Source organism: Passer domesticus, chromosome 3, assembly GCF_036417665.1.
Source record: "Passer domesticus isolate bPasDom1 chromosome 3, bPasDom1.hap1, whole genome shotgun sequence".
Lineage (NCBI taxonomy): Eukaryota > Metazoa > Chordata > Aves > Passeriformes > Passeridae > Passer > Passer domesticus.
Window position 1 is genome coordinate 113,541,957 of NC_087476.1, and position 25,603 is coordinate 113,567,559.

Here is a 25,603-nt window from a genome sequence, read left to right on the forward strand (position 1 = left end):
TCCAATAAGTAGAGGATGCTGAATAAAAGTTTAAACCTAAACCACATTTTATTAGTTATTCCTATCATATTGCCTTTAGTTCTGTCAATGAGAAAAAGAGAGTGAAGACACATGGATTAAAACAATTAGTCTCATGATAGAAAAAAAAAAATCAGTTTTGCCACCTGCCAATGAGCAGATATTTGAAAAACTAAAGCAATTATGAAATCCACAGGTTTTTAAATGTTTTTCAGTGCACAAGATTGAATAAAATATAATGTTTAGGGATTTTATCATAGACTTTTCTAGTTCTACCATTGGAAGAGAGCTGAGGTGGAGCAGGGAATGAAAGAAGCAGCTAGAAGGCACTAGCTCCAATATTTGAATTCAAGTTTTCCTTGACATAAACCTGAAAGTCCCACAGCAACATTCAGCCTAGAAGAGCTGCTAAATAAAATGCATCTCAGAAAAAGATTTTCTATATGTAAAATTAAATTAGACAGGCAGGTTTTTTTCAGAAAATGTATGAGCTGGTGCACCTGTATTGCCCAGAATTGCCTAATTGATTCAGTTGATGAGATCTCACACTCCTCATGAAAGTGCAGCAGCTCCAACTCCCCATGAAAAACATATCAACTGCCCCAGCTCTTGCAGAGGTGGGGCCTGTTTGTTCTGAAAGTCCATTCTAAGAATACTCAAGCTCAGGAAATATTTGAAAAATCACAAGTGTAATACACAAACTTTCAAACTGAGAAAGGCAGAAAGTTTAAGTGGGACAGATTTCCCAGCTCATTGGTATTATTCATTAGTCATTATTGTGATCCCTCCAAAACAAGAATGTTCTCTACTATCCTTTTGTTCATATTTTCCTTTTTTTAAGAATAATTTCTGAAGCATTGTTATCAGAAAATATCCTGCACTTGTGAGACAATTACTGTTAGACTGACTTATGTCTAACAGAATATTATATATATCACATCCTCAAAGCTTTTAGAATCAACAGAGACAAGAGGGGAAAAAAGTTCTCAATATATGGATTTTCAGGTTTGTTTGTAGAACCTGTATCTGTAAAAAACTAAAGATGTTGACTATTTAAGTGCCTAAGGGCAATACTAGTAAGTAAAGAAACCCAAAAAATACATATTAAATACTCAAAATTCCTTATTGGAAGTATAATCCAGTAAATGTTAAGATTAAGTGAATCCTGCACTTAACTTCTTTTTACTTTCTGAAATTAGTTGAATTTTGATTCTGTACAGTTATACTTCCTACTTAGCAGATATTGCCATAACAGTGCATGTGGATCAGAGCAATAGATCTATAGGGTTTATTGATCTGGGAGATTATTTTATCAAAATGTTTCCTCCCTTCAATAGAACATCCAAGTCTCTGATTAAAAATCTCCAGGAGGGTGCTGGAAAGAGACAGGCAAGGTCTGGGAACACCTGAGTGTTGAGTATTCATAGAAATGAGGATTATGAGTATTCATAGAAAGTGCCTGCATTGCATAAATTACATCTAGGAATTATATTTATTTAAGATAAATTATGTTTTAAGCCTATGTCAATACAAAGACTCTGTGTGTATGCAAAATATAAAGAGTTCTCCATGAGCAAGTTAAAGAGCATGTTAGTGATCAGATAAGTGAATTCCTGGTCATTATGAGACTTTTAGCCAAGCGGAAGGAATAACTCTTAAAATAAAAATTTTAATGGCATGTCAGATATTTTGTCTATCCTATTGGAGCAAGTAAGGTGCAAGAAACCAAATTAGACTTTCTCAGGATGTTCACACCCCTTTTCTGAGAAGTGGCAACTGGTGATGTGTGCAATATTAATTATCTGCAAATACAAAGCTAAAAAGGTTAATTTCAATTCATTACTATAATAATAATTCAAATACCACATCATTTCCCTATTTGCCAATGGATGTTATTCTATTTTAAATACTACACACTTTTTCCCTGTCTGCCAATGAGCCTTGCAGGGGCTCCAGCAGAGAGCAAAGCCAGCAGGTCAGACTATAAAGAACAAAAATCCTCAGCTGATTTCACTGGCACCATCAGGATTATCTTATCTCTGTAATTTATGTCATTAATTGCAAGAGTGTATGCCTGTAATGCACCTCTGTGGAAGATGCTGCTGTTGTATTCACAGGGGTTTTTTTGGTTGGCACTTCCAGAATAACCATAACCTCAGATTGGAAAAGAGACACTGCAGCTACAATGTCTTCACTGCCTGCCTCTAATGAAAGGGGAGTATTTACAACCCCAAGAATGTGAGATAAATGATTAAGGAGTTGCTGCTGTTTGCTGTTGCTGAGGGTGAGGGGACATGCAGTGCATGACATGAGTGACAATCACAGCCAGGTGAAAGTTTTGTGTTGGAGAGCAAAGATTTGTGTCTTGATTTCAATAAACCATGCAAAAATAAAACCTGAAATAGTTGTCAAATCTAACATTTCCCAATTCTTTCCCAATGCTAACCTAAGTCACTAGAGCACAAACATCCAAAATTTCTAGTGAAAGAGACATTGTCTTATATTGCTGTGAAGACATATTCTACCCCCTCCCAGGAAGACTGACAGTCTCTATTTTGAGAGATCAAAACTCAAAGAGGACAAATGTGTTTACTCCTTTTTCTTCTGCATGGTAATTAAAACTGGCAGACAGAAATAATGCTCAGGTTGACTTCCTTTTATTCAGTTCAGTTAATGAAACTGTGATATTTTGCAAACACCTATCACTTTCAGATCAGAGTAAGAAATTCTCCAAAGTATCTTCATTACTCAAGGCTTCAAGAAACAATGATTAAAAATCATGCATATTTAGGACCCTGAGTCCTGCTAACAAGGAACATGTCTTGTAAGCTTCTAAATCATATGGCTAATTTTGAAAAAGCTAGTCTGAGTCCAAAGTCACAATTTGTGGCCATTAAAGGATAAGAAAGCCCACAGGATGTTCTAAGAGCAAGTGCAGGTCTCCCCCATGGTAGGGACATGCACTTCTCATGCCAGCTGGCAGGATAGAGGCTCAGCATCCAACCAAATCCTGCCTGGCCCCCATTCAGGTCCTTCCTCTTCCATCAGACCTTGCGCAGCTCTCCATGACAACAGGCAGTGCCCCAGCACGGCTGATTAAGGACCAGGCACAAAGCTCATTTAGAAATTGGGAGTGAATTTACAGCCCAAACACCGTAGAAAAGCATTTTTCCTCTCTTAACAGAACTGTGCTGTATTTACTGAAAATATTCAGAGCAGGCCTCTTCCCCAGAAGACACAGAGGCACAGCTCCACTGGAGTTAATGGAGCTGGACTGATTGACACCAGTGGAGAAGCCAGCTCAGGATTTGACTGGTTTAATACTAAATACATTTCATTCAGACTCTAATTTCAGCACTCTGCACCCTCCCTCAGGCACTCATTTGATATCCTGCATGGCTAATTTGTACTCAACATAAAATATGCATGTTTGCTGCTGTCTCCAGAACTGAAATATTCAGCCTACCCGTGCATGCCAAAGTCAGCTTCCCCTGTACACTTCAGAGTCATAAGAATGTGCTGTAACTGGCATACCTGTGCCTTTGGGAATGCACCTGAAAAATTAGAAAAACATTTTCAACTGCTTACTGAGTCTCTAATTGCAGGCCCTGATGTGTTTACTCCCCATGCAATTGCACAGCAATTAAAATAACCATTTGTGCACCTACAAATTCTAAATTTTAGCACATTCATATTTCAAGAACTCAAATCCCACGAGGGCATGGCAAGAAAACTTCTTGCCTAAAGTAGTTTTTTTTCTAAAATGAGGACTAGGGACTCAAGAGTGGAAGGCCTGTGCCTGAAAGGAAATTGGAAAAGGTGGAAAAGCACGTGGGAAAAATCTCAGCCAGCTCCCACCCGAAGAGCAGCAGAGGAGCCAAAGGAACACTGCAGCTCCAAACTGCATCGTGTTCAACCTGACAGAGCCAGAGGGCCACATGCCAATGGCACATGTGGCTCACAATTAAATGAAGAGCAGCACCAGCAATCTCATCAGTGCAGAGCAGCACCTGAAAATACTTTTAACCTTATAAACGAAGCTATCACCTGGTTGGGAGTGGATTCAACCCTTTTGCTCTTTGTGAAATGTTTTGTGCCATCTGACCTCATGATGTGAGGGGTTTTTGTTACCAAGAGAAGAAAAATATTGGCACACAGTGAGGTAGACACTCAGATTTTAAGCTGTATAACACAGATGTATGTCCTGATATCTTTTATGATACCCAGGCTAGGGAAATGCTATCAAACCACTGTTGTGGACTTAAACTTAGCAAAGACTTTGCAATGCAAGGTACCAGAATATCTCAGCAAGTCAACAATATTAATATTAATATATTCCACTCCATATTCAAGCCATAGCCTACATAATTTTCACTGTTAAGCAGGCTGGCAGAAAGAGCTGTCCAATCTTGTCAGTATGATCTATTTTTTTAAAAAAACAAATATTTTATGACTAATTTCTCTCCCCTGAAATAGCATGATGATGAAACCTGTGCTTTAATTCCTCTGCAGTTATAACTCTGGCTACTGCCTAGAGTTTAAAGTATTCTTTGCAAACTATCACAGGCTCCACTGAGCACAGATCTTCCACCAGCAAAGATTTCATGCAAAGTTGAATTTTAAGTACTAGAAGTAGATTTGCTTGGCAAATGGAAGTCTTACTAGGCATTCAACCACTGTTCACACACAGCCTGGAACATAAAAATTCAGCTGAAGAAACCAATATCTTGACAGAGGAAGAAAGAGCATGAGCACACTGCCACAACCACATTTTTTTCCAGAGAGAATTCAGAGACAGCAAGTAAAGGAAAGGTATCACCTACAAGCAAAAACCAAAAGAAATAGGTAGGATTTAGATCTGTTTAAAAAAAAATGCAGCCCCACAAGGCACCACCTCTGTGCAAACAGAGGCTGCTCTGGGTCTGATCCAGGATACGGTAGAACAAGAAACATTTTTGTCATTTATTTAAAAAAAACCCAACCCTAGATTTTCAGTTTTGTCTTTAGGTAACATTTCCTACAATCCTTATGGGACTTTTCCTAATGCAGCACATTTTTTGCTTCTCAAAAATTTGGAAGACTGGTGAAGTAAAGGGCTTCACTTACAACAAAAAAACCCAACCAAAATCCTTCTGCTTTTGTGTGCCTATATAATTTCTGATATAGGCCCCAAACTTTTGGGTTCAGTTGAAATAATTAGCATTGACAAAGTTTTATTTGCACATGAGAAATGTGCATGGATGATGAGGCTGAGCCACTTTATTCAGCCTCACAGATAATGACACTAGGTTGAATATTAGATCTGATTTCTACATAACCATAGAACCATGAAGTCAAAAAAAGTTAAACCCTGCTTAAAAGAAAGAAGGTAGGCCCAGGTTTACAAACCAGAATTTGAGGGTTGCCATAGTCAGTTTTAACAGCACAGATATGGAGCAAATTTAGAAGGGTAAAATGTTTCTTTTACAGAGATATGTACTACAGCACAAAAAAGAAAACAAACAAAAAAAAAAATCATTGCAAAAGTAATGATTTCCAGAAAAATCAGACATGCCAAAATACCAGAGATCTTGTGCCTGAGTGAAGAGCACACTGCAAAACCTTTAATATGACAGAAACACATATTTTTCAATCATGCTACAAATTCCAAAGCATATTGCCATGGAATGAGATGCTCTGAGGACATAAACAGGTTTACCTCTACATTTCTAGAACTCCTCAGTTTTCTGGTCTTACATTTTATTTACTCTGTGAAAATGCATGCTCATTTGTTTCTTAAACTAACTCTCACTTTGATGCTTAAGGAAAACAACATAAACAAGTCAAAGTAACATCTCTGAAAACACCAGCCACTAAAGCTCTGCGCAGTAAAAATAAAGCAGACATTTCAAGGCATGGTCTCAGTATACAGCCCTTCAGGCAAGATTGATTTTCTCAGCAGCTTTCCTGTAAAATAAATAAATGTCCAGCACCATTGCCAGAAGATGAAAAATTCAGGCTGTTTGAGCTGGTGTGGGATGGGAATAATGCACTGCATGGAAAAGAAGCCTTCTGCAAGAACTTCCCAACAGCAGCAATGACTGGTTTAGAGTAACATAAGGTATTTGTTTGCCTGGGGATATTATGGGAGCCAGTGATTTTTTGCTGCTTGTAAATAAGTTCTGGAGAAGATCTCATTCTTGTTTCAAAAATTTATACTCCCTACCCACAGCTGGAATTATATATTTTCATAAAAATAAAAAAAAACTCCATAACATACATGAACATGTTCAGATGAGGGGACAAACAGCTTTTCCTGCAGTACTATAGGAAGAACTGGAGTACTTCTCATTCTGCTCTATAAAGAAATAACAAACACCTTTGCATCAGCAAAACAATCAAACATCTTTTCCACTACCCCAGACATCAACAAGAGTAGATGGAGAATGATGCCAAATCAGCAGGAATTCAAAAGTGACCAAGAGTCCCCAGGGCTGAACCATGGTTCATTGTGGAGTCTGACCCGAAGCAATAAAAACCTGCCAGTGTTTTGGATTTTTACATAGGCAGAGAAACCCACCATGCATAAAAGATATCTCTGGCTTCTAAGGCTGAGCTCATGCTTTTCATGTATGAAAAATAACTGTGTTTCAGCACTGGCTGTGTTGGTGACCTCCATGAGACTTTTAATCAAATCTTGCATATAGCTGGGGCTTCAGAGATATTTGATTTCTTCTCAAGAAAGAGCAAGACAGCTCTTGTTTCAATTAATATTTCAATCTCACAGAACACTGCATAATCAAAAAATGAAAGAGGTCCCTGCAATTTCAAAAATTGAACCCAGTAATTAAAATAAAGATTAAAAAATATCATGGAATCCTTATGTGGCCATAGCAGTGAAAACACACCTCAAGATACCATAGCAACACTTGCTCTTTTATCATTAAATAAAGTATCTTGTAGGCTCATAAAATGCCAGTCAATGCTGACATATTTTGGGCTTCACTCCATTCCTCTGCTATTCCTCTTCTCTTGAGCTTGTCTTACTGAGACACTAGAGGTCAGCCTCCCAAAAAAAACTAACCACTGCTCAGCTTGAAATTCATGAGGGATTGTGGCACTTGGAATTTAATGCATTCAAAAGTGGCGCTGGAGACACAGCAACCACAGAATCAAGGAATATTGCAAGTTAGAAGGAACCCACAGATGTCTTGGTCCTGCACAAGACCAGCCCCAAGAATCACATCCTGTGCTTGACAGAACTGTCCAAACATTCATTGCAGTCTGGCAGGCTTGGTGCTCTGACCACTTCCCTTTCATCCACAAAGAACAGAGCAATGCTTTGGTTTCTTCGATGTTCGATTTAGCACGGTTGTGTTTACCAAGAAAACACAATTCTTAAACAGCCTGATGGCCTTCCTGGTGAAAATGGGTGAATTTGGGCACAGGGGGAGAGCAATCCATGTCATGTAGCTCAGCTTTAGCTCTTACACTGTGCCCCAAAACAGACACACACACCCAAGCCTGTAGTTTACATTGGATGCAGAGGCAACCACGCGGATTGAAAAGCAAGTCACCCCTGGAACAAGGTCAGTGTGGGGTCACCGTGGGGTTGGTTCCTGCAGCACCCACCCTGTGAACACAGACTGAGGTTCCTGGGCTTGAAGAGTTGGATTTGGAGGAAGAACCATCTCTGAGAATGCTACAAAAAGCACAGAGCCAAGCCCTCCACAGCACTGGGTGGGGGATGAGGAACAACCCACAGGCAGAAATGGAAACAGGAAGGGATGCACCTGGACACAAAGGAAAACTTTAACATCTTGGGTTAGTCGAGCAGGGACAGAGGTTGTCCAGAGAAATGCAGCCTCCACTACAAGACATTATTAAGGTCCATATCAATAATTCTCTGAGTAGCCTGACTTCTCTGACCAGCTGACCTTGCTTTTAGCTGGAGTTTGGAGTAAAAAACTCCTGAGGTTCCTTTTTACTTGAATGGCTTTCAGTCTTTTCATTTATGGATATGCTGTTTAAAAAGTCTGTGGAGGATGTTCCCTTTTTAATCTTTAAGCTTAGCCATGAAATTGGCTAAAAGAAATTGAAACACAGAGTTTGCCAAATAAGGGGCACAAAAACTGTATCTCTGTTTCAGTCCTTACTTTATCATTACTCTCTAACACAATCACTCCTATTTCAGGTTGAAAGGCTTTGCACAAAGGCAAAACCTTCTGAGATAAAAAACTTCAGGTCAGTCCCTCTCATCCCAGAGTACAGCCACAAGCACCAAATGTGGCAGAAGTCACTTAGCTCAACGTGCAGCAGGAGTTCAAGAGTCCACAGCAGCACTGCACGAGGCACCAGGACAGGAGGGGAGGCAAAGCAATAAAACCATTAGAAAAATCAATCAGCACAATATTATGGCAGCTACCAGAAGGGAACTGCTGAGACTCAAGGAGGGAAATCTCTGTTGTGACACAGTCAGTGATTAAGGTGTCACAGAGCTAAGTGCAGGAGAAGGTCAGCCATGCTAAACCCTGAGATCCCCACTGCCTCCCACCACCTACTAACCAGGCTCACTTTTATTTTGCTCAGTCTAGTGGAATAACAGCCTGGGGCATTTCCTTTGTTTGCTTATTTGCTTATTTTGCTGAACAGCCTTTTCCTCTCCAACCATTCCCTCCTCCCTCCTCCTCCAACCATTTGTCTCTTCCGTGGTTGTTTTCATGCTCAATTAGCTCTCCTTTCTCCACCTCCATCAATTAGCTCTCCCTTCTCCATCCTTTCTCCATAGACAGGCACCACTGCACTCCTTTTTAGCCACAACCACTCCCAAATCTGTCACCTCCAGCTCCTGCAGAGCTAATGACCAGCAGGGACCAGGGGAAGCTGGAGGTGACATGCCACACCTGCTGTGAGCTGGCAGCAGTGTGACAGAGCCTGCACATCCTCCAGCTGCCAGCCAGCCATCAGAGCAGCTCCGTGCTGGTGGCTGCTTCCCAGCCCAAGGTCTGCATTTTTAGTCTCATGACTCGATGAAAATAAAGGTGCAAGAGAGACAAAAATAGGAATAAGGCTAAATGGAACTATTTTCAGGAGCTGCATGCATCTAAATTAGGACATGAGAGAAAGGATGGAGAATGGATGAATGATATTTTATCCTCAAATAGCAATAGAGAACATCACTGCAACTTCTAACCAAAAGTAATGAAATGCATAATGTGTTTCTATCTTCTATATGTCAGTGGAGGAAAATAAAATAAACACAAATCTGTTGCAGACACAGGAACATACATCACCTAAATAATTACCAGTTGTTTTATAAGGAAATTGTATTTTTAGAAAGGCAAAAAATCATTGGGCTTTTTGGCTTGGGTTTTTTTCTCCTTTTTAGTGCCTTCTTCCTTCATTTTACAAAAGCTTATTATTTAAACTAGGCATTTGGGATCTGTACTGGGGATCAGAGACATGAAAGCACAGCTTCAGTGAGGCTGAAGTTTCTGAAGCCCTCTGCCAAGCTGGGTCCTACCAAACCTGTCTGTCACCAGGGACAAAACCAGCATAACTCTGTCTCAGTAAGAAACTGCCTCCACAATCAGTTCCAGCACACACACTGGGATCATCTCTGAAGGAAGGCTGAGAAACAGCTGTGGAAGCAGAGGGAAAGGAAGACAGGAAAGAGCTGCAAAGGACACTTCCTGCCTTCCTGCATAATTTAAGCCCTGTATTTATGAAACACAGTGAAGGTCTAATTATGTTAGCTTGCAATGAACACTTAAGTGCAATTAGCCACAGTTTCAAGCTGGAGGCAACAATTATTTTTATTGCTGCTAATTAACGTACAGGATGCAGTGTAAGATTATTTTTTTCCTAATTCCAACAAAGCAGCCTCAGCCACTTCATTGCTTTCCTGTTTTAATATGGCAGGTTTCAGCCCTGCCTGCTCTGCTGCTCATCTCAGTCTCATCCCACTTTTCCTTTTTTTGCTTTCATTAATTCTTTGGAATTTTCCAGCTGTGTAATTTCTGTCCATATCACAAATGGGCAAAGCATTAAAGTATTTAAGCATTTTCTTAAGGTGTGTAGTCCCACTAACTTCAATGGGTTCCTCAGAGCTGGATTACAAAGAATTTAATTTCAGCAGATATTTTCCTGTAATTTGTATTTTTAACGTTTTTCCTTTTTTTTTATTTTATTTTCACCCTCAGGCATGTAAAAGAAAAAGAAAAGCTTTTTTTTTTTCTTAACTTCAAATTATTTGTGATCTGAAATCCTCCAGCTCTTCCTTCTGCTGTCTTCTCCTGACAATCAAGAACTGGGACTAGGGAGTCAGGTCCAGCTTCACAGCTTTGATGACTTCTTGGTAACATTCCAAAACAATCTGCCCTATGATCATCCTGCTAGATGTTACCACCTCCTTATTCCTCTTTGTCTTTGGGGCTGAGTAGGACTGTTTCTAATTCTTGGGAAAATTGATATGAATTCAGCTACCACATAATTCCCCACAGCTGCATTATTGTAACAGAAAATTATAGCCTTTTACCAAACCCAGCACATTCTGAGCATTCAGAATGCAGGCAGCTCTACTCAGCACATTTCATCTAGGCAATCCATTCAAAAAGACAAAATTTGCATTTAAAATTGGTCTTTCCTGATTTGTGGCATAATAAGCCACAATGGGGGAAAGCTTGCACTCCTCTTGTCTTTCATCAAGATTGGATAAACAGAAAGATTACATTGTCCAGGGAGTATTTGTGAGAAATACTAAAATCCACTGGAGCAGCCATAACTCAGACATACACTTGGTACTTTTGCAAGGCAAAAGGAGTCCCGGATTTTTAAGAAAATATCCACAGCCTCACATATTACTCTGCTGTTCAATTCAATTAATGAAACAACACAACACCAAAAAACAGGAATGGTGTAAACCTCAATGTCTCAGTAATTAGACTCTAATAATTACAGGGTGGAGGGCATTATCTCTCCTTACATTTTCACCTGATACAAGCCATTAGTGTTGGATATGAAAACCAGAACAAATGGCCCACAAGTTCAATTCACTGCAAGGATGCCCAGTGTTTCCTCCTAGCCACTGCCATGTCCTCATCTGCTGCAGCTCCCAGGAGACAGAGATTATTCAGGTCTCTCAGTGCAAGAACAACCCACAGGCCTACCTAAGGAGTGCATTTATTTGCAGAGAGTAGGACCCACTATTTTTCAGCCATCCATATTTCGGGACAGACAAAAAGTCCTCCCGTGAAAACCAGCTCAGTTGTTCTCCCCACAGATTAAATGTCACTTTATGTGATAAACCCACAACAAGATACCACAATCTAACTTAATATAAAACACAAATTTAATATTTTTGAGTTTCTTTCCTGCTGCATCTCCTACCTTGGCTTACACTTGTTTGGAGCATTTTTTCCAAAGTTTCCCCACGCTACTGAGAGCGATGAATAAAAGAGCTGCAAAGATCCTGAGAAGAGGTATTTGACATCCTCCATGGCAATATGCAGGTACACTGAAATAGCTCACAGCACTCAGGCTAGGACCAGGTGGGATGTCTTAACATGACAGACATGCAGCAGCTCATCTTCCCCAAAGCAGGGAAGGCAGAGAAGGAACACCACATTCTGTGAGCAATCTGTGACATCCCTGATTTATGTAAGACACGAGTCAATGAGAAAAAGAAGATGCAGATTCCCCTCATGCAGTCCCAAGCAGCTGCTGTGATATGTTCCTCCTGCTATAGTGCTTTAAAGAAAAACAAACCCAAAAAAACACCAGTAACTGAAGATGCCATTGGATTTCCCCGCAACCTCTGAATAATTTAGTGACTTTTTCCTTGACAGGAGATAAAGAAATAATGCATAATGTGAGGGCCAAACCTATTTCAAGGAAAGAGGCCTTTCCTGAGAATTTTTTAATAGATAATTCAGAAACCAGAATCTGAGTATTAAAGTCACCAAATCAATCAACCAAACAAAAGAAAATTAAATTATAAGCCCTGCTGCTCTAAGTGCAATACAGCACTCCTTGCCCTCAAAGTATTAACACCAACATGCACAAAACAACACAAGCAGAAAGACACTTTGTCCTCTGGCTGTCTTCCTGAGTGCTACTGTGCTGGAGTACAACTCACAAATCCTCTATTTACCATTCTCATCCTGAAGGGAAGAAGAGCCTTCCCCTGTTTTGTCACTTCACACTGCTGGGAGAAGCCACCAGCAATTCCTGGGAGAAAGTTCTTCTGCACAGGTGCTGTGCTACTTCTAGGTGGATACCTCATCCTGCAAGGCACAGGGAATTCCCCCAGGACCTGGAACACGTTGTTCCTGGCTTCAGCAGGCACAAGACACAGTTATTTCTGTTTATTGGTACGGCTTGCCGGCGTACACCTTGAAAAAGCTTTTGACAGTTTCTTTCTGAAATGATCAGAACTTCCTCCTCACACCCAGCGAGTGTGAGGCTGGGATTTAGGCACTGTGAACTCTGAGCACTACATTTGCAAAGAGAAACTGGTTTGCTGTTGAACAAATGCCCCATTTTGGCATTCCCATGCTGTGTCTTTGTACCCTCATCTCTTTTAATTAGGCTGTGAAACCCGGCTGAAAGCTGAGCTCTAAATGAATCACACTTTCCAGGGTAAATCAGGGTTGAAAGGTTCCCAGCTGCCAGTAGGAAGGCTGGAAGTTGAGCACCAGTGATGGGAATGACTGTGACCCAAGTTCTCCCAGATAATTTTGAGCCTCACTCAGATTTTAAGCTTTCCTATTCCCCACCAGTTTTTGCAGATAATTACAAGGCCTTGTTATAGCCACAACATTTTTTACACCACTAATCCATAAAATACTAAAAAGTAGGAATAAAATATTGAAAAAATTTTAGGTGTTTAACACAAAGAACCGAGTGTGTAGTTAATTTAACAATATTCTTCTAAGTTCCCCTGATAATACCTGACTGAAATTTAACACAAAAAAAAAATTTTTAGTCTTCATTAAGGAAATGTCCCTTGCCCTTTGCTGCAGGATTAGTAAAACTCATCCATCTCCCCAGGATCTTACAGCTCTCTAGGATACAAAGACCTTTTAACTTGCCAGGGCAGTGAAAAATCTAAACCTTTTTCCTAGCAAATGGCCTAAATAATTCTGTTCTGCAAGTTATGAAAGCCTAACAGTCTATCCTGATTTCACCTGGCCACAACTATAACGTGTCTGAAACATTAATAAATAAGACTTTTCTGATTCCCACACACAAGAGAGAAGACAGTAAGAGCAAGGTTTAAGTGTGTGTCAATAGAAGGCATTTAGTTATTTGTGAAACAGCTGATGTTTCTCTTGATGAGAGCTTCTGGCTGTGGCCTTTCTCTGAGGAATTACACAGGAAAAGGAATCCAAACCTTTTTGCTCTGGGATAGTCGTGCCATAATAATGGTGGAAAGGGACTGGTTAAAACTAAGGGCAGGAAACTCATTTTAGAGTGTCCCCATCTTCAAATTCCCTTAAACCACGGCCATTCCTCAGGCTTACCTCCTTCAGATGCATTTTCTGCTCCCCAGGAAGACAGAACACATCTCACACCACATTTTATTGGCCTTTTACATCCTCCAAGGTCATCAAAGCCTTCTCCAAGACCTAAGGCAAAATCATACAGCTCAGTTAAGAAAAAAAAAATTAAGCCAAGATAATGAAAATGTCCATTTTCATTTATCTATTGATACACATAGTAATATTAAAGAGGCACAGCATACAGATACTTTGTTTCAGCCATTATTAGGAGAAATTTACAATGGTTATTTTGTTTCCAAGGACTGGTGATTGGGCTACAGACCAAGCTGTCAGACTGCCAGCTTCATTTGCACCTTACTGGAATGGTGCTTTTTAGAGGCTAAAAAGCTACATTTACTACTAAATCGACAGAGCCCTGCTAAATTACAACAGCAAGGAATGCAGCACAAATCCTCAATGAATTGGATTTGGCTCGAGTCACAGAGCTGCCAGCCTCTGTCTCTCAAATCACCTTTCAGCAGATCAGCAAACAGGCAATGCCAGGAGCATCCCAGCTCTCTTGTGCCAGAAGGGCAGGAGCACCCCAGAGGGAAATGAGGCTGTGAAAACCTGCCAGGCCAACCTCAGCTGTAAGAAATTCAGCTCAGCCTCATGTGCTTGGCATCAAGGATGTCTTGGTACCCAATAAATCAGAAACAGCTGCTCACTCCTGAGCATGTCCTCTCCACTTGCATGACCAGCAGCTGGTTATCTCCTCCCTACCTCAGGAGCAGGCAAACTCATCCTGCATCTTACAAAGTCATCTTAAATCCTACTGAATGAAACGTTAAATCTCATTTATCCTTACAGAGTAACTGTCAGAGGGCTTCCCCCACATGATGGTCGGCCAGGACCATATTTCTTGATAAAGAAAGTCATGAGAAAACTTTTCCCTTCAAACTAAGATCCTTGAAGGTGCTATCAGCTAAGAGGATGATGTCAGCCAATTGTTGCAAACTGCATCCAAAGTCAGCCTGTCCTGATACACTGCCCTTGGATGCAGTTGGCAAGACAGGCTCCCCAGACGTGGCTCCAGGCTCTTTTGGATGCATCTGCCTACCATGGAGAGAAAAGCACTGGATCAGCACTGGTGTAGAGCAGCAATTGATGTGTCTTGATGTGTCTCAAGACAGCAGAAGGAGCCACACTGAACCTTCCAGCTAATGAGTAATTGTCACCTAAATATTGCAGAGCTTCCCAAGGCTGTAGAACCTTCTCCACCACCCGCACCAACCCACATCGGTGTTCGGTGCAACAGACACATCTTTGCCTGTTTGGGTTTTCAGACTGACCCCAGAATGGATGGGAAGAATGTCACAGCACTCATTGTGGCTTAGGCTGGGCTGTTTCTGCTCAGCTGTTCTGCTGCCCATCACCTGCTAATGTCAAGCACAGAAAGCATCTGCCAGTGGTGACTGCAGGGCCATCACGCAGCCCCACGGAGGGCTTGGAGGCTGTTGCCACTCTCAGCACTGCTGAGGTGAACCTTGTGAGCTTGCCCTCCTCTGACTTCAGGAGATGCCAAGGGATCAGCTCTTCAGACTGCTTGGAATAACTCAGAGGACCCTGCCTGTGTGGGGTAGGGAGCTCTGGCACAAAAGGCTCTGCGGGCAGGACTCTGGAGAGAGCAACCTCTGTTGGAAGGCAGGTTATGAGGAGCATGAGCATAAAAACCAAACCTCCTTCAGACAAGCTTCAGAAAAGGCCCTTTGCCTCTCAGATCCAAAGAGAGATTAATTTCAGTTCTGATTGAAGACTGATGTTATGCTTTAGCAGCCAGTGATCTCTGAGCAAAATAAAAACTGATTAGAAATCAAGAGCTGGGGACTGGCTTGAAGTTAATGAACTCAATTTATCATAGATCCTGTTACAAGCAAAAATAACAGAGTGTGTCTCATGAAAGTCTGGGAAAATGATTTCTGCAGCCCCAGTCAGCGCTTCTAGAGAGAACAGCAAAATTAGTGGTCAAGGAAATGAAATGTACACAGTGATTTATATGCAGCCCTGGGTAATATCAGTGAAATTAGTAAAATTAGCTCCAGGTATTATTTCTGCTCCTTAGGTAAATTATTTGAAACAAATTTCAGGCAAAACCTAATTTTTATATTAACTGAAAGAGACCTGAGTGAGAATGCATTTCCAGGGCTGCAAACCTGTGGGGGAAAAGAAAGAAAAAAACCAAAGAATTGCAAAAAGAGATTGATGTATCATGATGGAAAGGTAAGGGAAAAGATCTAAAGAACATAACAGTTTTCATCATTAAGAATTTGTTACAGAATGAACTAGATCATTCACTCAATATGTTAAAGTGAAAAGGAAAGGAAACAGTGTAATACTGAAGGAAAAAATCAGGAAAAAATAAAATACAAATACTGTATTTGCAGAAATTATAAAAACCTAAAGGCCTCTAAGTCAGACAACTGGTTTGCAAGGACCATAAAAAAAGTGGTTCTGCTTTCTTCACTTCCAGGTGGAAGCAGCTGTGAGCAGAGTGTGATCAGTCCATGCAGGGTAGTGGAGACAAACAGGAATGAGAAAAATCAGCTGAGTTAATTCCTTTCCATTTTCCCATCCCAACATTTTTTTCTTTATCCTCATCCAGCCAACTCTCCCAAATAATCATCCCACACAAGTTTTCTTTCTAAGGCATGTATGAATAAACCCATCTACTCCAATATCAGTAGCATATCTGCAGCTGTGTGTACAACTGAATGTCCTGCATCCAGCTGCTGCATTAAGGCAGAATTATTGTATTTCATAAGAAATGTCCTGAACTTCACATCTCAAAAGTGCTGCTCTATTAAAGACAGGAGTGTCCTCCAACTCCTGGAATGCATCCTGAAAAATTATACTCTCTAAGAACCAGAAAAGCATTCTTAGGGGACATTCACAGGGAGGCTGAACATGGATTTAGGCCTTGTCTTAACCAGCTCTGAGAAATTCCTTGGTTTCAAGAACCAACCACAGCAAAGAGCACAGAATAAAAGCCAAATCCTGTGCATGCAAAGGAGCTGACAACACAGGTGAGCAGAACAATGCAGGTTCCCCGTGCTGTGGGAGAAGTGAGCAAGAACTGCACTGACAGAACACCTCCTGATTTCACTCTGTGTTCTTTCCATGGGTAGCAGGTACTGCCAGCAGTGCTGATGGGAAAGCAACACCTTTGGGAGATGCAAACAGAACTAAGGGACTGAAGGGGAAGGCAGACCTTGCTGCTTATTTTAGCCCTGCTCTTGCTGTCTCACACATTGCCTTTCTTGCTGACATGACATTGCCCACCAGAAGGCAGGTGGCTGAAAGATCCAGGGAGCATTTTAGGAGAAGGAGAACACTACAGCCAGTGACAGAGGTAAAACCAGCAGGTGACTCAGAGCTCTCCTTTCATTATAGAAGAGTCTGTTCACAGGAGAGGGCTCTGACATGAAAAAGACTCAGGAGAAGGGGAGGAGATGGTACTTCCACAGTTTATAGTGCAATATAAAAGGCAGGAACGTGCTATTCTTTTAGAGTTTAAACGTGGAATGGAAAATAAAAGTTTTGGTTTTTTTTTAACCATCCAGAAAGCAAACTTTACTGAACAAAGACATTAGGACTGCAGTTCAAAGTCGTTGCATTTGCTCATCCTCCTGCATCCAGCACTGTGGTTTAAAGTTCCTGCTGACACTTACACAGCCCCAGCCCAGTGATAATTCTGCTGCAATAGTGTCTGGCACCAGCAGTCAATTTTCTACCCTTCATTCTCTCACTACCTGTTCCTGTATCTTCCCTTTCCTTCCTTGTGGTCCTGGACTGTGCATCCTGCACTGAGGCATCTTTCCTGAAGCCCATCACAGATCACCTTTTGCCCCAGACAACCCACATGAATATTCCTCTCCCATGATCCCTTTGGAAAGACTTTCTGATTTTGGTGGATCATCTTTTTAAGAGTTTTGTCTTATCTAGCTTCTGTCTCCCAAAACTGCACTGTTGTCTGTATTCCAGACAACATTGTTTGGAAGTATCCCTTTCCAAATCTCTCAGCCTTCCCTTTCTGTCACATATCAGCCTTTTTTTAAAGGCCTCAAAACACTTCTAGCCCGTATCTCATACTAAAATAGCTGCTATAAATCTACATATCTATAAATACAGACAATATGAGAAATAAACCACATTGCCACAAGTTTATTCCCGTTTTGCTGTGGGAAAAATAATCACTCTGGAACCATTTGCAGCACTGGGGATCTAATTTCCAAGTCAGAAAGACTCCAATTTAGGACTCTAAGAATATGGAATATGCAGTGGTTCTGCAGAATTGCAACTTTGAGCTGCTTCCTGCAGCTCAGGCAGAATCACTAATATCCAGTGTCATTTGCTGGAAGTGTGTGGCAACTCCAGCATGGCCCATCTGTAATTACACAGCTTGTCCTGCCAGGGAGAAGAAGAACATTTGATACACACATCACTATTCCCTCTCCCAAAAATGACCCCCTATGAATCCAGGAGTGAAATGGGAATTTTGCCCCAGCTGACAGTGCCCAGCTCAGATGCCAGAGGTGCCTCCTGTCTCTCCATCAGTGAAAGCACATCCTTCAGGCCATGCCCTGCCTGCCTGTAAGAACAGGATCTTACCTGTGCTTCCAGTATCAGTGTGGGGCTCTACCATAAAGGAATAAATACCTCATAATTGCTTCTCTTCTCTCTGTCTAGAGCAAAGATTTCAGCTCAGTCATATGATGGAAAATTGTGGACAGCAAAACACCATAGATCTACTACAAATAGATAAAAATCTCTAGATTACAGTTAGTAAATTTCCTTCTACAGGGTGGAAGGTTATGGCCTAAAAAATTTTTATAACCACCCAGATTATTAACATATCCAAGCACACAAGTTTATTGTGCTAAAGGACCCATTGCCACAACCATCCTGGCAGTGCTCATTTATCAAGGCACTGATAAATATTCTCAGTGTCTTCATATCCACACCCTTAGGACTACTAATTTAAAATATTTACCAGTGTGAGATTTTTTTGACCCTTTCTCAAATGCCAAAAGCTGGTTTGGTGCATCTCTAGGTAACTGATTATTCAGGTTAAGAGTCCTTTACGTGGAACGAGGTTATCACCATAAGTCATCAAAATAGCAGCACTCCACAGGAATAAGAGTTAAAAAGATCAAAGTTTGGACTTGTCAGAGCAGACAATTCTCAGCTTTTGACTTCAGATATGACTCATTACCAGAAAAGCTGAAATGAGGGAAATCATGTCCTCTCTGAGCATACCCTGTGCCCAGTGCCCAGGGTTTTGAGCCATCTGTAAGGACCAGCACAGATAATGCCCAAGTGTCCCTAAAATCCTTCCTCCACAGAAGCACATTGCCAGCATCAGCATGAGAAGTGCTTCTAAGAAATGTTTGTGAGAAAAGACAAGAAGGGAGAGTTAAACCAAGAGAATTTCAACAGACCACCTACTCCAAAGAAATGGATGCTAAATGTCTTACATTTCACATGAACAGGAAGGAGATAATAACCAGTGTAAAGGAACCAGGGACAGATTTTAAGATACCCCCACAGTAATGGGCAGAGATGCTTACTGTGACATTTCAGGTTTTGATAGTATGAACATTGTTTTCCTCTCCACATCAAAACACACCTTTTTGAATTTCTCACCTTCTTCAAGCCATTTACAGAGCGTGGTTGAACCAACAGCTCTAATCAAGATTTAGATGCACAGCCCCACACCCTTGCCTTTCAGAATTTTTGACCTCCAGCTGGTCAGGAGATCCTCTGGCCCCACTCAAACTGATACTACATCCAGTGCTTCCAAAGGAAACTTCCACTTGTGCTCCAGACCCATCCCTGCACAGACTAAAGCCTGAACAGCTGTTCAGCAGCTCTGAACGTGACAAGAGAATGAATTGGTTGAAAACTTCATGTTATTCCACTCCTAAAGACAAGCACAGAGCAGGGTGCTGCATTGTTCCTTGCACACAGAATCCCAGAGCATCCACAGCAGAGGCCACTCCCATGAGAAACTTCAGCTCAGAGGAGATGAGAACTAGAAACAACAGTTCAACCAAGCTTTATCCCCCCCCCGAGCACATGAAAAAATCTTTTATCACCTCTGCCTGTTAATAAAAACACAGTTAATATCTATTTCTTTGTTTCTTTGATATTAATAAGAGAAGTGAAAGGCCTGTTGTGCCACAAGTTCTCACACTTCTGTGCCTCCTCTGTATTTCTTTTTGAGATGTGCTGGTTCATTTGCTAATTCTAAAGGCTGACAAGGGTTCCTAAGTGATGGATAAAGATGTTTTTCCTTTGATAGGAAGACACTTCCATTGAAGCACCATTATTCTCTAAAGGCACTTGTGGTGATGGAGCCTTTTTTATCAGTGTAAAAATCCAAGTTGCAAAGACTGCATTTGGGATACTAAACTCTCTCTCTTATGTCTTTACTAATTTCAACCAATAATAGTATAATAAAACAGTATAATAGGATAATAAAAAGACAAGCACATGTATTGTGAAATGGAGCAGAGAAATAGCTCAGAAAGGACTCACCAGATTTTCATTTGACCTTCAAGATGGCTATAAAATATGGACTAAAAGGTGTGTATGTTCTGTACATCACATTTTAACAGCTCATTTTAAAGATCTTACATGAAATAGGGTGCCCTGTGACACAGGCTCCAGTGCACAAGAGACAGAATTACAAACATATCAGCAAGTCTAAGTATTATCTAGATATACAAAGCTGCCACTTCTTCATACAAGCAGAGTCAAAAACTGATAAAGTCAGCTTAAGAAAAAAATCCGACTCCTGACTCCAGGCTAGAAGTCCCTGTCATCCCCACTCCCCAGCTAGAAAGTGTGATTCTACTTTACCTATTCATTCAAAGTTGTGCAGTTTATCTCAGTCCTATTTTGTATCTAGTGATCATTTATTGTTATTTTTTTGCTTGTTGCTGCTTCATTTTTTAGTAAACGGGGGTTTGATATATTCATATTTGTTTCTCCTTATTGGTGGAAAGGGATTGGTTAAAACTAAGGGGAGGTGACTGATTTCAGAGTGTATTCCTTAAATTGTCTTAAACCAAGACACTTCCCTTCTAAACACATGTAATATAACTGCTTTCAAAATATAACCACCAGCAATAAGCTGAGACAAACAGTTCCAGGACCAAATCATTTGTCTTGATATCAAAAGTCTGCATACACAAGTGTGCTATTCCAAACTTCTCCTTTTTCAGTTAGCTCGCCTTTTTATTTTACCATTGGGTTCACTATCCCTCCCCTTCTTTCTTCCTTTTTGTTTTACCCCACCCCCGAGCACCCTGGGTCCCAATCCCCAGCAGCAGCACCATTCTCCATGTAGATATTCATCTCCCTCCTGTTTGCTATTCGTTAGCAGCACACAGAGCTGTGCCTTTTGACTTCTAGGTTTTGGTGGTTTTATTTTTTAAAGCTCTGTTTTGTGAAACAGAGAGTCTTGAGCAAAAAGGATTCATCATAGTCATCATTATTCCACATTTATCTACAGTGAACTATCTTTCTCATCTATTATGCTTTAAATGATCTAAAGCCTCCTATCTGCTGTGTTCCTCTTCATTACCTGCTGTTCCTGTCTCATCCATTTCTTACCAGCACTGTCTTTGTTCTCCTTCTTTCATTCTCTGAGCCACATATCAATGCTGCTCACCATGATCAAGAGGTTTACAATGAGGAGCCAACAAATGATTTTCTAAGTGTGATGAGGATCACAAAAATGGATTTTACGCTGCACATTTGGGTACTGTTGTTATTCAAACTGAAGTAGTCACTCCTTACCTTCCGAGTTTTTCTCCAAAAACACTCAGAAAACAACACTGCTAGACTATAAATAATGAGAGAGATATGACTTTCATCCATCCCCACCATCATCTTTCACTTCCATATTTACTGCTACACACACTTGACTTTGACTCTTTTAAATTCAGATGTTGCACAGCAAACATGCATTAGACTGATACACATTTCTCCACAGCCCTGACGTCATCTATTAGCAGTGGCTGAATTACCCTTGTCACATATTTTTTAGCCTTTTAGAAGATGCTGCACAAACTGCATTTTTAGACAGCATTCAGCAAACTTATTGCTTGGGAAAGGGACTGAGCTAATCAAGTTATGCTCCATGAATTTGTGCTATTTCATAGCAAGGACTGCATGCAGCTGATCAGTCATCAGGTAGCTACAAATGGTTTTTAAATACCAAACAGAGCCAACCTGCCTCTCAACAACTCTGGAACAGGAATTTCTACCTCAGGGGGTTGCTGCTAGGATGGAAAGATTTCAGTGCTCTCTTTCTGTGTACAGCTGTGGATGAAATATATCTCTGAAATACAGCCCAACCCACAAGAGGAAAAGAATCAAGAATATGGCATAGAAAACCCTGTCCTAGACAAAAAAAAAAAAATACAGCATTTCACTGCCTGTAATACTGGCTTCAGAGTCCATTGTTCCCATTCAGTCATATACAAGAGACATGAGTATTTTTAATACAGCAAACAAAGACCAATGCTGGCTGCTCACATTCCCAGGGAAAGATGCAGCCTAAGTATTATTCCATCTAGATTGGGCAGACTGGAAAGTTTGCCTTCTTTTTTTACCTGCCTTTGTGTTTTTCACTCCGTAGTTTCTGACTTCTGAGTGTTTCTGAAAATGTAATGCCAGTGACATAAGAGAGTCTTAATGTCTTGTAAAAACCAGAATGATTGTGCTTGAAGAAATCTTCCTGCCCACTGGGAATTAGTTCATCTGGCTGAAATGAAGAATTCTGCCCAGCCCCACCTTGCACCCAGTGTTTGCCAGGCAGCTGAAACACTCCCACTGCTGTGACCAGACAGCACTGGTCCAAAGGCCTTTTGCTTTGGGATTACATATGGGGACTTCAGCACAATCTCCTTGGAAAATCCTCTAGAACTTGTATGGAAATCTGCTTGATGTCTGCTTTGGTGTTACTGGGAAGAGGGGCAGCACGAAGGGCAGAAGTGACACAGCCCTGTGCTCACTGCAGAGCTGCTGCAGGCAGGCAGTGGGGACTGCTGGAATCAGCTGGGTAAGGGGTTTTACTCAAACTATTCTCACCTTAAAGATCATGAGGGCAAAAACTGGAGATAAATTTGAATAATAAGCTGAAATGACCCAGGTAAGTGGAAGAGATTATATTTTTCTCTTTCCTTTGGAAATTCATAGGACTGATAGGCAACGAATGGAAGTAGGGTATTAAAAACAATGCACTGTTCTATAAAACCCAAAACAATACAAAATATAGAGATTTTTCCCGCAAATAACTTGAGGATTTCTCAGTTGAAGCTGTTTTTTCTCAAAGGGAAAAGGTTGGATGGTTTTAGTTGCTGGGGTTTTTTGTAAAGTATTCTTATTAAGCAAGAGAGATTGGCACATATGAGAGTAAATTAGACTGGAAAAGCTTCTCTGAGCATCTCTTGTCCCACTTTTAAGGTTACAACCAAAGGTTGCCATGAGTTTGTCTTAAAGGACATTTGATCAGTTTAGTCTGTTTGTCCAACCGGGCCTGAATCCAACCTGGCTCCTCTTAAGTCTAGCTGTAAAAATCCATTCAGAGAAAAACATGATTTATATATAGCAATTCTCACACCGTTTCCTAAGCACTTTTCTTACCCTTCAAAATGTTCTACTACCTTTTAACTGCACTTCCAAAACTGCCAGGGGATCCACTTTAACATTTCCTACTTGAAGAAACTTCTTACCATAATGTCAGCACAAGGAGCCTGCTATGGAAAAGGAAAGGAAAAAGTTCCTTTTTCTCCTCTTCGAGAACACAAAGGGTTTTTTTTGGTTGGTTGGGTTTTTGATGGGTTTTTGTTGTTGGTTTTTTGTTGGGTTTTTTTGTTGGGTTTGTTGTTTTATTTTGTTTTGTTTGGAGGTGGTCAAACATGGGAAGAATCTCCATATGTGTTGTTGCTTGAAGCTAAGATTTAAAAAATTTTATTCAGCCTAAGGAGTCAGATCTCTTAGGGTGAATAATTTATTTTTTTTTATTCACCCTAAGAGAATAAGCACAGCCCTGTGGGGGTGGAGGCACTGGATCTGTAGATTTAACAGCATGAACTCTCCCTGTGCAGGCTCACACAGCCACACATCAGAGGTAATAAATAAAGACTTGCTGACTTCGGTACCTTTTGTTCATCTAAGAATCCATAAAGAATATTTGGAGCAATATTTTATCTCAGCATTCACCTCTGACTAGACTTTCTTGGTTTACTGCAGGAATACCTCTACAGGCATTTTTCCTGTTGGACAGCATATTGTCAGGTGAGGGTTCTCTGAGGACAAACCTCAGTGCTCAAAGTTTCTGAGTAACAACAATATTAAAAATTATCTCCCCCCAAGTTTTCAGCTGCTTTCATAGACATTAATTAACCATGTCATGTAAGCTTCCTTTGACTTACCAAGAAAGGAAAAACAAGCACAATATACAAGGAGTAATTTCAACAAAGGCCAGAAACATGAGGAAAGAACTGGAGCATCTCCCACACAAGAAGAGGTTGAGAGAGCTGAGAGTGCTCAGCCTGGAGAAGAGGGAAGCAGGCTCTTGTCAGTGGTGTTCAGTGACAGGACAAGACAAAAGGGACACAAATTAAAAGACAAAAAATTCCACCTAAAATCATGAACCAGCTTTTTACTGTGAGTGGTCAGGCAGTGCAGCAGGTTGCCTAGAGATGCTGTGGAATCTCCTTCCTCCGAGATACTGAAGGCAAAATAAAAATAAAAAGATCTGTCTGACATCATGTAGTAACCAACAAGATCAAACCCAGTTTCATCTGCCTGTGCTGAAAGAGTACTCCCACTTGCAAAGTGTGCAGGGAAGAAGGACAAATAATCCTCACCTATCAGAAACTGTCCATGACAATTCATCCCCTTACTTTAGTTTTATATTTTACCTCTCCTCCTGTGGGATCAGTTCAAGGATGAGGCAACTTGACAGAGCTAAAACAGTAATTTTACTGTGTATTTTTTCACTCCCTGCATCAATGTGTTGTCTGGAGAAGGCTGAGCTAAATGCCTGAAAATTAGACTGAGGCGGACAGGAGAAGCAATGTAGCATTTTATAGCCTGTAATTAATGAGTCACTCAGCTTGTAGACAAACATTTTGAATACTGATTGCAGCAGCCATCATTCCTCCACCCATCACTCACACCAGCAGCAGTGTGACAGCAGCAAGAGCTCTGCAATCCCCCAAAGCCTGAACTCACAACCTTGCTGGGTCAACTGAGAGTTGCTGGAGAGAGAAAAAGAGTTAAAGGGCTCAGCAGGAAGGGATACTGAGGGTTCACCTTAGGCATATTAATTGTTTAAATAGGACCCCAAGATTATTCCAAATGATTACAGTAACCCACATTAGAGCTGCTTGTTGTCCTTCATTGCCAGGCCAACATGAAACAAAAATTTTGTTTGCTGGCGAGCAATGCTCAGATCCATAGAGAGTCATTTTCACCTTTATCTTTTTCCCTATAATCAATTCTTAATTTACACTCAGAACCTGACACAGGAAGGGAGTCTGATGTGCTTCACAAGCAGCCTTGGTCTGAAGCAGGAACTGGCACATGTTTATGTTTTAATACCAAGGAGCTGCTTTCCTCCAGGGTAACATTTTACTGCTCACCCTCCTCCCTCCCTGCCGCCCTGCAGGAAATCTCTGCTCCTGGGAAAGTGCCAAACATTTGGTTGTCACCACGGGGGTGTGCTGCACTAATCACCTAATGACAAATTATGCCATTAATATGTAATGGTTAGCACTCCCATGCAGAAGCTCCAGCGTCTCCACAAAGCTCTCCAGGGCCATTTCCCTGCAAGGTGAGAAATCTCAGGTGCTTTGCAGGAAGCTCAGCACAAATGTTCTTTAACACCTGTTTGAAAAATATCTTATTTGACTGGTTTTTTAAAAAAATGCCAGGTGTTGTGAGAAAGCCACAGGCTTGTTTTACAGAACAGCCCTTTTCAAAGTCTCCTGTCCTATCACAGCCCCCTGATGTACCAAGAGTGTAAACATTTCTCATGGCAATTAAAA

At 40.9% G+C, this 25,603-nt stretch overlaps 1 protein-coding gene across 1 annotated transcript in view; it reads right to left on the minus strand.

Moving 5' to 3' along the window:
• The window catches only part of LOC135297840 (uncharacterized), a 186,292-nt gene that overhangs the window by 143,005 nt on the left and 17,684 nt on the right, over positions 1-25,603 (minus strand). Inside the window, exon 3 of the mRNA XM_064415794.1 lies at positions 13,521-13,625. Within this exon, the coding sequence (XP_064271864.1) occupies positions 13,521-13,625 (105 nt within the window). The remainder of the gene's footprint in view (positions 1-13,520; positions 13,626-25,603) is intronic.